At 39.3% G+C, this 16,481-nt stretch overlaps 1 protein-coding gene across 1 annotated transcript; it reads right to left on the bottom strand.

The window, feature by feature from the left end:
* Nucleotides 1-458: 458 nt before the first annotated feature.
* LOC149587194 (protein O-mannosyl-transferase TMTC4-like) lies at nt 459-15,986 on the bottom strand. Its single transcript, XM_089863702.1, has 7 exons — nt 15,895-15,986; nt 10,848-11,290; nt 6,819-7,017; nt 4,626-4,713; nt 4,439-4,554; nt 1,657-1,773; nt 459-1,503 (listed from the first exon to the last, which is right to left on the bottom strand). The coding sequence occupies exons 2-7, from the start codon at nt 11,216-11,218 to the stop codon at nt 1,402-1,404; spliced, it is 993 nt and encodes a 330-aa protein (XP_089719828.1). The 5' UTR covers nt 11,219-11,290; nt 15,895-15,986; the 3' UTR covers nt 459-1,401.
* Nucleotides 15,987-16,481: the final 495 nt, after the last annotated feature.

Raw genomic sequence — 16,481 nt, 5'->3', positions numbered from 1 at the left:
TAAGATTTCGGTTTGCCCCTAAATGCCCCCTCAAAATTTTCCAACGCCCATTTATCAAATTAAATTTGCCACTGTAATGAATATTTTCATTTTGGTACACAAATATTAAAACTATTTAGAATATATATTAACATATTTACCCTTGGTTTTTTACTTGATATATCCTTATCCCTGATGCACTTGTATGTTCTAACTTCACTTTTTATATGTATCCCTGATACACTGGAATTTTCAGCTTTATGTCATTATCCTTGATATTTATCGCTGGTTGTGTCATCCATGACCAAAATATTATAATGTCGGGGTACAGACTAACATTTGGAGCCTCAACAGTGACTTGCGAAGTTGCGAGCTTTTCCTGCCTTTTACTCGCGTATTTTCACTTAACGACGAGCTATGTCACATGAAAGAAAGTGAAACTTAACTTTGCTAGCCTACGAAAAAGATCTGACTAGAAATTTAGATTTATAATTGTTTATTAACAATTTATTTTTTATAAACTTCTTAAAATGTTGAATGAGTGTCAATAATGAAATACCTGCGGAAATATTTATTGTTTTACAACTTTGATATTTATGTTATTCTATAAAAAAATTCCATTTTCCATGCCCCCTCACAGAAAGATACCGCCCCTCTGTGTAACTCTTCTGGCTACGGGCCTGCAATCCTTTATCCCAAAATAGTGTCAAACCCCCTCTGCGTGGCGCAGGGAACCTGCCGTGAATAGGCTCATAAATTAGCATATACTAGCTCTAGTACCAAAAATAGACCCAACCAATAAATCTTTTGAACTTTTAAAACCGCTCAGGCCTCGTTCTCGGGTTTAGAGGCGAGAACGGGATAACATTGTAACGGACGCCGCCAGATAGCGCCGTTAGCCGTTCATGACCTGACCGTTAATCCCACATGTACCCGCTTATGCAGTATAAATAAGGCCGGGTCACCCTTCAGTAAAGGGCGGCATGGTTTAGGGCATAGTTAGGGTGTACGGGTCACTTGGATGGACAACACATCCCCTTACGATAAGGAACGTTAATGATTGGAATAAAGGACAAATTAAAAGACGTAACGCATTCTTTCATTATTACTTATGGGACTCTAATAGTACGACCCGCTAAATAGCTTTAATGTACATATTGTAAGATTTGGACCGTTACACCTGATTGGCTTGATTCTGCCATGCGCAGAAAATGTTTTACCCCAAGAGTCAGACTCTAATCCAATCAGAGAAATAAGAGATTTATTTTCGTGGCTTAACGACAGATGGACGTACTACAGTCAACTTCGTTAGTCACACGATCCTATCCCTTAGATGGAGACGAGACCACGCCAACTTGTTTTTGTTGCTTGCTACTTTATGAACCTATAGGGAGCACCAAAAATGATGTGCAGCCTCATGTACTACTTTCTATAAACCTCTGACGTCAAGCAGCTTTTCCCGGATCGGTTAGTGCCTGTAGGTGGTTGAGTGGAGGGTAGTTTGCTTCTCAGTTTACACGTCGTCTATAGACAGAGGCCGGGAATTATTAATGAAGTCTACTTTTTTGTTTTTATAACTATATACTTTTGTTACTTGTAAGTTATATTAGTTTCTACAATATGTCATTAATTATGTTACGGAAAGGCTGATCCCGTTATAGTTCAACGTAAACTTACTTTCTTGTTTTCTTCTTTGCAAGTAGGTGATGGTTCTTTTTTACTGACAGCTTTGTTGATAAGTTCAACAATGTCAATTCGACATAACAGAAATATGTCATAAGCACTGCAAAAACCCTGAAAAAAAGTTAATATTTATTAATTTTATAATCATTTCCAGACTAAACAAAATTGGTAATTATTATAAATAGAGGTATATGGTTAACTGTTTCAATCGAATAATTAGATCAAAAACCGAACCGAATAATTCGATCTGGTATTTGATATGCCCATTTTAACTGTTCCAAACTGAATATTCCGTTAAATTTAGGGCCTTGGCACCAAAGAGGGTAGAAAGAGGAGGAGTAGAAGCTAGCGGCTTTGGCAAGGCATTTTGGGTGTTCTCGCTTTTCTTTTTTATTTATTTGTTATATTTTCCTCCTAATATCCGGTTCACCGTATTTCAACCAATAAGAGGGCAGAGAAAGATGCGCGCGCACACCGGAAGCTTAGAGGTAAACTTTCAAAGCGAGAACACTCCAGCCAAGCCTTCTACTACCCCTCTTTCTACCCTCTTTGTTGGCACTGCAGCAGGACTACAATATACACAGCAAGGAGGATAATATGGAGGGCAGACTTAGTATAATTTTAGGAAAGTGACTGGTAGCCCTGCTTACGCTAGTGGCCCCTGGCTCATCTGCGGAAAACTAATGTTTTGTCGTCTGCAACATATTCGGTCCGCCATCGCGATTCGCCAAAAAAAAATATCCCCCTACCTCACCCCCCCCCCCGCCAAACCAATCGTTTTCCGTAAATGAACCAGGTGTCAGCAGGATCGAGCTCCAAAAATCACTTAACACCCCCAAAGGCTAAGTCGGCCCTCCATATTATCCTCCTTGATACACAGTATTAGTGTAACACACTACCAAAGTACATAGAAAACTACTCCGATTTAAGGGGTCAAACTTCATCTAAATGCCTCTGAATCCACCTTGCCAATTCACACACTACAAATATCATGCGTCAAATTGTCACCCCCTTTTTCTGTAACGTAAATGGTTTCACGGTACGATCCCTATCTCCGACGGCAGATTATTATTATTACTAAATATATAGTCTGTTCTAGCTTCGGTTGTCAGCACGAGCAAAGTTAGGTCCGGAGCCTCCGAGATATCTAGGCCCGTCGTGTCGGTTTTTATGTGGGGAAATATCCAGTTTCATAGAGGAAATATTTTCACACTATATGTGTACTAGATGGCGCTTTTATTAAAGTTGCGAAGGGGGTCTTCCATAAATTGTCGTTGATATTTTAGGGGCCAATTATAAACATTTTATGAAAGAGAAAAGTTTCACCCTTAAATTAATGTAATTGTTTTAGGGGCTATTTACTTTTTATTGAATCTTTAGGATAGATTGTGTGGACAACAAAATTAATTGTGAGATTTTAACATTGTTGTTTTTTTACTAAAACCAAACTTCTTGAAATTGCTAATTCACAGTTTAATTATACCATAAGATGGAACTTTTTTACTCTTTCGTAACCTTCCATTTTTTTAACCTTAGCTTTTTTATCAGTTACTTCTTTGGCATGATTGTTTAATAAAGGTCTTCGGAAATTTTCTAAAACATTTTCTTACTATCCGCGACCTCGGCTTCACAACTCTACGTTGATGCCTTCCCTAATATTGTAGCAGTCGACGGTGTCACGAGGCTGAACTTATTTTTATTTTACGATACCATAAGCATATAAAACCATCCGTAAGCGTGAATCGGAGGGAATTGTAGCAGTCGACGGGTTCTAGAGGCAGGACTTATTTTTTTTCTACGATAGTAAAAGCGCCCCCAAGCGAGAAAACTCGGCGAACTAAATTAGTTAAAAAATTTTCTCGCTTCGCGATAGGCATGGGTCTAGATATCTCGCGGCTCCGTTAGGTCTCTATGTCAGCACGCGCAAAGCTACCTTTGCGCGTGCTGACAGCCAAAGCTGGAACAGAGTATATATCGATTAAGCACCCGTCGGAGATAAGGAGTTGCATCACGACAAATTCCCTCAAGCGTATAGAGTAATGGCAGTTTCCCAGCTTTGACTGTATTAAGGTCTATGGGAAAATAACATGGGGTGCCACTAGTCTATCCTTTATCCATGGTAATAAACCGCAACCATAGTTTCTCAGGTGCACACCTAATTTCACCTATACTTAAAGGGAATGCGAATTTACAATTTCATATCATATTTTACCACGAAAGTGGCATTATGTTACACTTTCAAGTCTCGACTTTCAAAATATCAAGTTTTTAATATAATTCAACCAAATTTTCTATTTTTAAAATCCATTGAAAAATCACGAAAACTCAGTTTCGATATATCAATAATTTTGTCTTGTCGAGCTTGTTCGCCCGTTTCATGACATCACTATGACGTGAGGAAAGAAAAAGCGCGGGAATCCTATACGCGCCTCGAGCTTCTCGCCAGTCTAAACTCTGGGTCTGATAGCGGAGAGAGTGGCACCATCTCACGTGAAAAATATATCTGTGACGTCAGACTACAGGGAAACATTTTAGCCTTTCTTAAAAAGTGGATTTCAAATAATTTCAAATGAAGCATTTTCAAATAATTAGAAATCGGACTATTAAAAGCTTGATATTTTTGAATTCACAGAAATTAATTCTATCTGTTGTTATATAAATCATAGGTTTTTCAAAATGAAGCTAATCATTCCCTTTAACTTTAACCTACGTAGTTGTGATACTACTGAAGTTAATTAAACTTTTCTACACAAATATTTAACAAAATATTTCTCACTATGACTGTAATGCCTTGTTCTTTACTGAGCATAGAAATTCCAGCGAGTAATAAACTCAAACATATCCACACAAATGAGAAGTCTGAAGGTACAGAATTTTCACTGCCACGAGTGCCTAGAGTTTAATATACATTAATAACCTTTGATTTTCTATTTTAAATTATATTTCTCTTTGTAATGACTGACCTGTTAAACAGGCTTGTCGATATGCCAAAAAAGAGAGCAAGAAAAATATTGCTGATAATAAATCAGCGCAACCTACAACACCAGCCACCTAAATCAAAAATAAACGCAACATTAAAAAATTACAAATCGTAGTTGTTAAACATTGGCTTTTTATCGACCAAAATATTAAATAAATCTCGTTTAAAGGGAGGGTGAAGTGGAAAATCAAGTGATTTTTTTTATCGATTCTTCTTCTAATTATAAGACCAGTCTGTATAGTGAAACATCCAGGAAATACAGTCTCCGAGTGATTTTAAAATTCCAATTAGGTTCCGAATTTAAGAATAATTTTAAATAAGGACCTCCGACCAATCGCGTAACGTCCTACCTTTTTATTAATAAAATTCTCGTGGCATGTTACGTGTCGAATGAAATTTATCGCGAGATTTGATAGAAGTTGTTCGCGATGTGATAATCGTGGCGCGAGACACGGAGCGTTCCACGAGAATTTTATTAATAAAAAGGCAGGGCGTTACGCGATTGGTCGGAGGGGGATACATCAAATTATTCTTAAAATCGGAACCTAATTTGAATTTTAAAATCATTCGAAGATATTTCCCGAATGTTTCACTATGCAGACTGGTCTTATAATTAGAAGAAGAATCGATAAAAAATCACTTAATTTTCCACTTCACCCTCCCTTTAAGCAATTACACAAATGGCAAGAAAGAAAAATAAACAAGGGTCTTTTAGGGCTTTGCGTGAATAATTTTGTAACCGTAAAATTTAAATGTAGGAAAGGGGGCCTAATTTCACGGCTCACAAAGATAATTAAATAAAAACTAAGAAGCCCAGGTTACCCGTTTTAAGATCTTATTGACCATGACTTAATAATTACCAAATGATCCATCATTGCTAGAAGAACAACGCAGTTGTAGAATACAACTATTACTTATATATTAAACACGTCTGAGCTTGTCCGTGAATACGAAACTAACTGCCCTTTAGCAGGCGGCGGCGGGGGTTTTTATCCCCGCCAACATTTGTTTTTTTATCTTTTTACAAGAGCTAGTGGCGCTTAAGGCGCCACTTGTGAGAAAAAATGTAACTAAGAAATAGAAAAATAGATGAAGCAGACGACGCGAAAGGAGCTGAGGGTGCCACGGTTACATCCCCCCCCTCTAGACAAGTCGTCGGCCTTCAGCGAGAGGGGGGGGGCCCGTCGTCCCTTTTCTTGGGCCTATTTCGGCTTACAATTTAACGGAGAGAAATATTTTTGCAATGTAGGCCTACTGTTTCAATTAAACTTTGTCCGTTGTTAAATCCAACTTAAAGGAAAAGTGCAAAAATTAAAAGAACGGCCTTTTTCTAAATATAAAAGATAATAAGTATTAAATATTAACAAAAATTATCTCTAATTACAAAATGATTAGCATTTAATTAGTCTTATAAACGAGAACTACTGCGCCATCCGCCATTGGTTTAGTGGCGTCCTCTAAATCTAACCACTTACCCCTATCAGCAAAGAGAGTATAGGGGAGGAGTGGAAGCTCCCCCGATCCACAAGGCTAAATTACAATGTTGCCCCTAAATTATACTAATGGTACGAAGGAGTTTCCGGCTCAGTCGCGCCACCTACGATACCATTTAATGTCTCGGTACTGCGCATGGAAGATACGCGGTAGACAAGAGCAACAAGATTTTCCCCTCTTTCCACTCCTCCCCTATACTCTCTTTGTATTGACCAGGGCGAGTCGTCTGCTAAACTAAACAAGTGGATAATTAAAATATTTCAGTTAATGTCTAGGCTCTGGTTACCCCTGAATTTCCTTAGTGGTCTCGTGGACCACTGACCCCCCTCCGATTTAATTTTTAAACTGGACCAGGCAATTTTTAAACTGGTCATTTGCCCTGTGCCACCGCCTTATTCCCCACGCTGCTCTCAGCCTGTGAGAATTCAACCAATCCCGTTCCCGTAGGAATAAGAGGTTCGATTTAGCAGACGCCACTAAAGCAATGGCGGTGGCGCAATAGTCCTTGATTTTTCTCTTTTAAGACAAATTGAATGCCAATAATTTACTTTATTCTTAATATTTTTCCTTTCATATTTGGAAAAATGCCGTTCCTTTAAGGTATAATGTTACGTTACCTGAACTTCTCCTTTAAATATTTTTTGGCCGCTTTGATAATGGTAGAAAGGTCATAAATACTCACGCTTTCTGTATGAATGGGATGAACGGCGAAGAGTAAGGCACTGAGAAACGCGGCTTGGTTTCTTTTAATGCAGCCCGCTGCAGCATCGTAAAGACACGATAAAACGTGAAACACAAGAACACTGACGACACCATGAAGGATGACATTCACTAAATGAAAACTGAATGGATTTAAACCATCACAAAGGAAATAATTTAACCTGTTCCGTGGAATAAATAGAAGATTACGAATTAGCATCTCAAATTTCATTATTTGACTACAAATACACTTTTAAAGGGAAGTAGAAATGGAAAGTCAAGTGATTTTTTTATCGGTTCGTCTACTAATTATAAGACCTATCTGCACAGGGAAACATCCAAGAAATAGTCTCGGAATAATTTTAAAATTACAATTAGTTTGAAATTTCATGTATAAATTTTGAATGAGTACCTCTGACCAATCGCGTAACGCCCTGCCTTCCTGTCCTTAAAGGGACTGTAAAGAAGGCATCGGCGGTTGGGTAAAAATTATTTGAAATACGTCACAGGCACGTGACCAAGGAGAGGCTTGGTTCAAAGAAGCTTAGTTCGTTTTATTTCGAAAACCACCACTTCATGGAATTGGCGCTGCAATCTCGCGAAAAACAAGGACTAGATGTCCAGTTCCACTCCATGAGGAGTCTTTGTATCTTGGCATCACGTGATGTCTATGACGTATTTCAAATAATTTTTACCCAAGCGCCGATGACTTCTTTGCCGTCCCTTTAACGAACTTCTCGCGGCATGCTCCGTGTCGAATGAAATTTATCGCGCGATGTGACAATCGTGGTGTCACGAGAATTTTGTTAAAACAACAGACTGGGAGTTACCATAGACGTGTATTAAGAAGCTAGACAAACTATTTCGAGTCGGGTAACACGACATTTTGAGACCATTGTGAACCAGCAATCTCGAAGGACCAGAAACTGGGAGGTTTTTTTTCTGCTTACATCTGTGCGCAGTTCCCCGCCAATTTCGCAGGGTACGCGCACCCGCGGTATAACATAGACATATAACACTATATACACTTAGACTCACTATTGAATTGGCGGCCTTGCTTTCATTTCCCTACTTGCGCGAGAACCGTGTATAGTAGGGGCAAAGCACGAGCGCCACCTATATACGGAAAGGAAAACTAAAGAGCATAAAGGGTATTGACACTGTACTGCTTTTCACTGCCTTAAGCCCTATGGGATGTTAACATAAAGTGACATTACTCAAAACTATGGACGATAGGGGCATAGAGGGGTTGTAATTCGAACAGCTGTTATTTAGGAAGGCTTGGATTATCAAATATCAATAAGATTGAACCGTCACACCGTGAAACTGATGTTATTGTGATTATTAAACGGTTTTAAAAGCATGTAATTGTCTAGAATTAAGGAGATATGTAAACATATTAAAGTTCTATATATTATTTTGAATTGAATTGAATTGAATTATTTTACTTTATTTTATATCAAATCCCCTTTTGTTTATATCTTAAAAATGTTGACCAAGTCTTATAACAATGACTAAAGGAGCTGTCAATAGTCTATTGGCCTTGGAAAAGTTAACTATGAGTGGTAGAAAGATTGCTACACTTTTTATTCTCTTATTTTTGCCCTTTCATTAAAATGTAATTAATTTACGAATGCTTTAATTCACGTTAAAAACCACAATGTTAAGCCTAATTCTATATTTGAACGTTTTAAATTTGCATTTCCCGAAAATTTTCACGGGTCAGCGCAAAAGCCAAAAAAAATATTTAAGTTGTCAATAATGGCGATAGATGGCGCTAGTGGCTTGCCCCTACTGTACATGGTTCACGAGAAGGTGGGGAATCGAGCAAACCAGGAGAGTCGACACCAGTAGTTTCCGTAAACGTCCGGTAGAGGCATGACAGAAGCGTTGCAGAAGCTAGTGCTTCTAGCGGCCTCTAGTTTTCCTGCGGAACATAATTAGATGCACGGGGGGGCAAGGGACTAGTTTCCCCAATGTTAATATCCCCCAGTTTTTCCGTACGAAAAAAAGGGGGCGCCACGGTCGCGTTTCGAAAATCGGGTACTATAGGCCAAAGCTAGAGTCGGCTATCCTGGTTTCATCCATGGTACAACGTAAACAAAGGTGGCGGTTTTGGGAAGGGTGCAAAACGTATGTTTTTCCATTTCAATTTCCTTGGTATACTTTAACAACTGCCAAGCGGGCAAATCTTTATTTTTCTAATTTTTAATTACTATACTAAACTTTACTTTCAGATAGATGGAAAAAAATTAACATTAGTCCCATGGCTTAGCGAAATGAGAGCAAGCGGCCACTTTACTTGTTTACATTGTACCGTCTTTCTCCAAGACCTTGTCGTCTGCTAGTTTTTTTTTTCTTTATTATTTTGGGGCACTTTAGCAAGAAAACTTCAACATGGGATCCACCATTAAGATTCTGGTCCATTATATAAGGTTAGTGATTTGAGTGATAACATAGGGTTAGTAATATTTTATTTTTCCTCGACGCGTGTAGGTGGCGCCACTAGCGACTCACCCTATCACACACGTACGCGAACTTCGCGAAGGGGTGCTTCCAATGAGCCTTACTCAGCGCTGAAAATTCAACCGTCTCTCTCGTATTGGTCGGAAGTACTTATTTAAAACTGTATTTCCTTGCCTACATTTCATTATGCCGATTGGTGATATCATAAGCATATCAAACCACCCGTAAGCGTGAATTCACAATAAGACCACGGGTAATCACCATTGTACAAGGGCGCCAGAGAGAAATTTGCGGTTCCCGATTCCCCCTACCACCTTATAACCCGGAAATCTAAGTAGTCGTCTGCTTCTGCAATAAATGGCAGCGGTAATCGGTTTAGTACGGGCTTTTAAGACTTAAGTTGTTTGTTTAAAATTAGGAACAGCAAATTATCTTGAATTTTTAAAGAAAATGGGAAAAAATCTTAGTGATAAGTGTACACAGTACAACTGGTTTCTTATGAATAGGGACTTGGCAATTCGGGCTTAACTCCGCCCCCAGCGCCATTATGGTATGTTCTTTTAACAGAATGAAAGCTACATAAGCCCCTCCTCCTGGTATGTTTTTTAGCACTAGTGGAAGGTAGCCTGACGTTGCACAACGTAGTACTGCCAAGTCCCTATAGGATAAGTACAAAAGATAAAAGTGTAGGTTGCCGCATGCCTTTATTACGCCAACTTCAAAATCCACGTTTTAGCTCCACTAGCAGACGACAATGTTTGTTATAATTACAAGTATTAATTGAGGTAGAGCTTATAATAGGTAAGAATAAGATATATATTAATCCTTGTATTTATTCCCAAGCTTCCGGTAGCATCCCTTGCATGATTTGCATAATAAAGTTTCCCAATTGGCCTTATTCCTGATCAACGCCACCGAGGCGTAGCGGCGACTTTTGGAACTATAATAATACGGTAGCCAATTACAGGTGGAGTCGATGGACTCTGATGGAGATCTGTTAGTTTCTGTTTTGTTGATCTTTCCGAATCATGTGAATAGCCAAGGCTTAACAAGCGATATGGTTTCAAAAGTATTAAAAGTTGATTTTACTTTTCTTATTCTGTCTAATATTATGAAATAAGACCTTCGGAGTAAGTTTTCATTCGATTTTGGTCTATTTGGAGATTATTAGCTTAATAATAATTATAGTTAAAACATGTTTTTTGAAGTTGAAGCGGTAATAATCAAAACATAGAAAATAACATCTCCATCAGAGTACATCGACTCCAGCGCCACCTGTAATTGGCTACCGTACTATTATAGTGCCAAAAGTCGCCGCTACGCCTCGGTGGCGTTGATCGGGAATAAGGCCAAACTTGTCTCCCGAGTTTTACCTTGACAATGCCTGTGGCTAATTTCCCGCCCATTCACGCTTACGGGTGGTTTGATATGCTTATGGTGATATAATTAGTAGAATAATCGATAAAAAATTACTTGACTTTCCATTTCACCCTCCCTTTAAAGGTTCCAACCAGCTTAAGTAAACTATAAAATAAAGACGTTATACCTAAATATTAATGTTGTGAAAGGTCGATATGATTTATGGCTTGTAGTGTGAGTCAGCTTAGTGCCCCAAAAGTCATTGAAAAATATATTTCTGATGTCCGTTGACGGCTTTAAGTCTTGATTATTAACAATGGCTTCGGAATCGTCAAAAACAAAATCTCCGTTCAAACTACCCGTAAAGCACAAAACCGCTAATGTAAATGTGACGCAAGACGCGGTAAAAGGTCCAATGTTAAATGGTATCAGGACACCCTCCTGTCTGCTTCTGTTACGCAAAATTCCCGAGGGAAAAACCGAGCTTCCACTTTTTTTGATGCCATTCTTCGTCTCTAATAGTAATGTGTTGTTGCGATTACAATCAGTGTGATACATTCCCCAATGTTTTCATCCGTCAAAAAGAATCATCAAGGTTAAAATTCGCATCTTGGTAACTCCATGGCACTTCTAGATAAATAAAAAGATTATAGACTTAAATTAAAATTCGTACTATATAATCACCAAAAGTTTGTCACCGGTTACAAGCTGGAGCTTGTCATGAAGTGATTGAAGTAAGTCATAGATTTTCGTAAAGCGACGCCTGGTGAGCCGCTGTCAAAGGCTTAGCCATGGAGGAAGGTTACGAGCTATGGGCTCTATAGGAGAGGCCATGGACGAAATAATACTGAAGGACGGATGGCAGAGGGAGAAAGTTGTAAAATACTTGTTAATTCGCCTTCTAGCGGCAGATAGTAGCAAACCGGATAGTGGGGGAATCAACGTTCTAGAGAGGGAAGCGGCTAACGTCTTATTTTGTCTAGATGGCGCTAGCTTTTTCCGGGATTTGACTCTGTACATTTCATAACCCCCCTCCGTTTTGGGGCTGAAAAGGGGGAAGTAAGCTTAACATTGGTTGTTTACTCGCTTAGTATGGGGCTCTATGGGCCGCCATCGGTCCTTCAGTATTGGTTCGTCCATGGAGAGGCCAACTAATAGGCACGCGAGAAGCCAAAAAGGGTCACGGTGGCGCCGCCAGACGGCGAGTAAAGTAACTAAAGTTCAAACAAATTATATATTGCTCTATAACGTTTAAAAAAACAGGTATTTTTGGGAAATCGGAAAAAAAGACAAATTTCTAGCATTTCCTTTATTATTTTTGGAGTTAGGAGAGCTGCAATCAATTATTAACAATAAGTTTCGATTTGTTGTTCTCGACAAGGTTTTGAATTTTTATTAAAACTTTAGTTACTTTACTCGCCGTCTGGCGGCGCCACCGTGACCCTTTTTGGCTTCTCGCGCGCCTATTAGTTGGCCTCTCCTATAGAGCCCACAGCTCGTAGCCTTCCTCCATAGCTTAGCAATGCAGACTAAATAGGATTAGATGGAAGCCCTGAAAATTAACCACCGAGTGTAGTCTGCAATTCTCACTTGTCGTTCTCTAACTAGCGATATGTTCCATAAGTATGACACATTCTATACTTCGTAATGCTAGAGACTTACAGCTCGAGATAACTAATTCGAGAAAGACGGAAGCGAGAATTGCAGACTACACTCGGTGGTTAATTTTGCAGGACTTCCATCTTAATCCTTTTAAGTCTGCATTTCCAAGCCTTTGACAGTGCTCCACTCACCAGGCGTCGCTTTACCACGAATATATGACCTACTTCAATCACTTCATGACAAGCTCCAGTTTGTAACCAGTGAAAAACTTATGGCCAACATATCTTATACTGCTAATAACAATCTTCCAAATTCAAACATTCTCTTGTCCAGAACTACAAGGAGATAACACTGCTCCATTATAGAGCTATATCAGTTGAAGGGGGGGGGGACGTTGTAACGGCCGCCGCCAGATGGCGCCGTTGGACGTTCGTGACCTGACCTTTAACCTCACACGTACCCGCTTATATGGTATATAAGCCCGGGTCTTACCTTCAGTAAGGGCGGCATGGTTTAGGGCTTGGTTAGCGGTGTACCGGTCACGGGAAGGACAACACATTCCCATGCGATAAGGAACTTTTATGATGTTAATAAAGAGTAACTAGAGAAAGTAACGTATTCTTCCTTTATTAATTATCGGACCCCAGTAATAGTACGATGTATGCTCTACCCCTCTAAATCGCGTTAAAGTACGGATCGTAGGATTTTCTTCGTTACAACGTCACAGTTGGGCCTACCAATAAACGGAGGCGATTTTCACCCTCCCTCCGTGCGGGCCGCTGAAGAACTCCCATGCAAAATTTCGCGCACAATAAGGCGCCTGGGCGGAGACTGGCGAAACCCCGCCTCAAAAGCTCTCCTCTCCCTCCCCGAATTGAAATGGCTCTAATTAAGGAAAATGTCAACTCATGTGGCACCCAAAAGTACATAGATATAAAGAGCTGCATTTTTACTAAAAACCAAGCAAGGGTTAGACAATACCATTGTTAAGGAAGGGGGTTAAGGCTAAAATATGTAGCGGTACCACATTAAATGAAAGACATGTGACACGTGTCTAAAATAAAACAGAGTAAAAACGTAAATTTTCCTAAATAATGCTGGAAACGATGTTCATGGAGAAATATTATTTTTATGGGACGATATTATCAGCCGATATATCGGCTATGAATTTACTATATATCGTCTGTACCCATATCAGTGCATCCCTAATAATTACCTTGCCGACAGTGGCACGGGGAACAAGCTGTTAATAGGGAGCTAACAACTGGTAACGGGAAAGAGATAGTCTGACGTCACGCAGCCCCCCTATGGTTGGCATTTTTGCACGTAGAATACTGTTTTCCAACCTTTAGGGGGGATGAAACTCCAGTAGGAGATAGAAGGGTGTGACGTTTCAGGGTCAGAACTGTTAGCTCCCTATAGGCTCATGAGCACCAAAAATTAACGTTTGGATTGCCAGCATCATGTACTACTTTCTATAAACCAACGACGTCAAGAAACTATTCCCTGATTGGTTAATTGGTGTAGGCGGTTGAGTGGAGGGTAGTTTGCTTCACCGTATACATGTTGTCTACAGCCAAAGTTTACTTTTGGTTTTTATATCTATATACTTTTGGTGGTGCCCCTAACATGCTAGAAATTCTTCTACCTTGAAGGAGAGAGGGGTGGAGGGGCAACCCCCATACCTATAATGTGATTTCTGTACCCCCGCCTACGGCACTGTAGTTCTCTCAGCATCATCAGCGGTTAGGTAGGGTCGTACTGGACGAAATTGTAAAGGACTCTCGCTCTATCTTAAAAATAGAAGCTAGTTCTCATACAAATAAAATGGTGCTGGGCATGCGCAAGGTTCACTGGGAGAGTTACGGTGCCGCTGCTCGCCCATCATCATTTCCAATCCATCTCACCTCACTTATCCCTGCTTCTACAGACGAATTTACCTTGCCAAAGGCAGAAACCAACCGGAAACTTATCCACAAGGGCGGAGCTAAAACTAGCCTTGCCTAGTAATGCAATTTTTCATTGGCTGCTAGCAATCTGCCACCATGGAGCAATATTAAATTAGACATAGATATATTCAATTTTAAAGAGACTCCAGTTCTCAATTCAAGAAAATTACTAATAGAAAATGCCGATGGAAAACGGCATAAGCTTTGCGTGCCAATCAACTCCGCCCTTAACCATGGGAGCTTCTAGTGCCATGTGTTTAAACTAAACGTATGCCAAGACTAGAATTAACTAATGGAAAAAACTATCTCTCTCTCTTAGTGTTAACAATAGAGTTGTAACGAAATAATGCGAGAGATAGTTTCACAAAGTCATTTTATGTGTGACATCAGCACCTAGGCAAAATAATATGGGTTGGCCTTTGGCAGTGGGTGGCCATGTTTGTGACAGATTTTTTCTTTGTAGACAACGTACACACTAGGTGTTAACTGAAATAGCTCTATATACAGTAGTGGCAATCCATGTTAACTATCCATAAAGCGTAATATACTCCAAAGCAGGGATATGCGATAGGGTTGCTCTATGAAAGTTAAAATTCCCAGGATTTTGACAAATTTCAGGGTTCATACAACTTTTGGAAAACAAATTTCCCTGAGATTTCCAGGTTTTTTCCCATATACTTCCCTGAGTTTTCCAGGTTTTTCCCGTATATGGAGTATCCTATGGAGCAAATGTTAACGAAGGAGGCGAAGGGGGGTAGCGGCAAATAGGACTATATCATACTCAAAGGACATCCCCGTATCACTAATAGAACCAGAGTTATGAGCCTCCGAAGTATAGTGTAATGTTAATCCTATGGAGGGAATGTTCACGAACATTTTGCTTAATTACTCGGCCCCTGTTTGTCGTAGCCCTAAGATTTTAGTATGGTTGGATGGGGGACAAATTGGACTATAACATACTCAAAGGACATCCCCGTATCTCTGGTAGAACCAGAGTTATGAGCCTCCAAAGTATAGTGTAATGTTAATCCTATGGAGGGAATGTTCACGAACATTTTGCTTAATTACTCGGCCCCTGTTTGACGCAAATTTCCCTGATTTCCCTGAATTTTATTAAAAATTCTAAACTTCCCTGAGGTTTTTGTCAACTATTTATTTCCCTGATTTTTCCAGGTTTTCCCGGTTTTCCAGGTTTGTATGAACCCTGACAATCTATATAAAATGCGGCTGACGTAAAAGCTTGTCAAACAACAGTACCTATCTTTCTTGACATCGCGTTAGCGGGTTGGCAAATGTGAGTAAACTCTCAAACTGGAATGCCTTACCAAATGGTAATAGACTGTTGAATCTCTCTTGTATTGCATATCTTAAGATTCGGCTATCATATCTAACAGCTAATACGACAGAAAAACTCAATTTTCCACAAGTTCCGATTTCTCGCTTTCTTTGAAATCAATTTTAAATAAATTAACGAAACTAGATATGGTAATCTACAGCCTCAGGTAATCTCTTTCTTTGACAAGTTGAAGTCGGGCAACATACGCTAAGACTTGGTCAAAAAAAAAATAGCAAAGAGAATTAGAGAAGAGCTAAAGATGCGACAATAATAAGTGTGAGATAATAATACTTATACTGTAGTCATATATAAAAAAAATACAAATTAAATTCCCAATTATTACTTACCCAATAAACTATTTCGGAATAATTATAATGCAAATAAACATGTAACTTTACTCTTCTGATCCATCACCTCGCTCGACGAGCAGGAATACCCATAGATATAGTAAAACTATAAAGGGTCTAGATCCACTTCGCTGGCTTAGGCTTAACGAAAAAAACGTGGAAGGGGCAACGAGCAGACAGCCGCTATTTTCTGGGGGTAGCCGTATAAAACGCCATCTATCGGGAACTTTCGAAACTAAATTAAAGGATGAGCTTAGAGTAGTGGCACTCTATGTTAACCCCCTATAGGGCATAATAAGTCAAACCCTCGGAGATGCCATTACTCCATTTTATACGAGCTAAGAGCAGAAAAACGTATTTTATAAATTTTACACCTGTAAAATCGTTTAAAAAACACTTGGAACTTGTATTTCTACTTACTTTCGAGGAAATACCACCGTTTTCTGAAGGTAAGAGTCTTTTTTTATACATTTATTAGTAATAAAAACATTTAAGGCGAGCTAAGCCTTGGTCTTGTAAAACACGGCAGATTAGTGATTAGCGTTGTTTTCAGCGTTGAAAAACGTTATTTTATCATGTTAAAAAAA

The sequence above is a fragment of the Phalangium opilio genome, unplaced genomic scaffold, assembly GCF_054372755.1.
Source record: "Phalangium opilio isolate 3A_F unplaced genomic scaffold, DU_Popi_V2 ptg001170l_1, whole genome shotgun sequence".
NCBI classification, from domain to species: domain Eukaryota; kingdom Metazoa; phylum Arthropoda; class Arachnida; order Opiliones; family Phalangiidae; genus Phalangium; species Phalangium opilio.
Note: the sequence above shows the minus strand (reverse complement) of the source record. Positions and strands in the feature narration are given on the sequence as shown.

Coding starts and splice junctions, on each gene's coding strand:
- LOC149587194 (XM_089863702.1), bottom strand. CDS start 11,218: ATGTATCACACTGATTGTAATCGCAACAACACATTACTATTAGAGACG. Junction 7,018..10,847: donor TTCACAACATTAATATTTAG/GTATAACGTCTT, acceptor TCCACGGAACAG/GTTAAATTATTTCCTTTGTG. Junction 4,555..4,625: donor TCGACAAGCCTGTTTAACAG/GTCAGTCATTAC, acceptor ATTAAACTCTAG/GCACTCGTGGCAGTGAAAAT.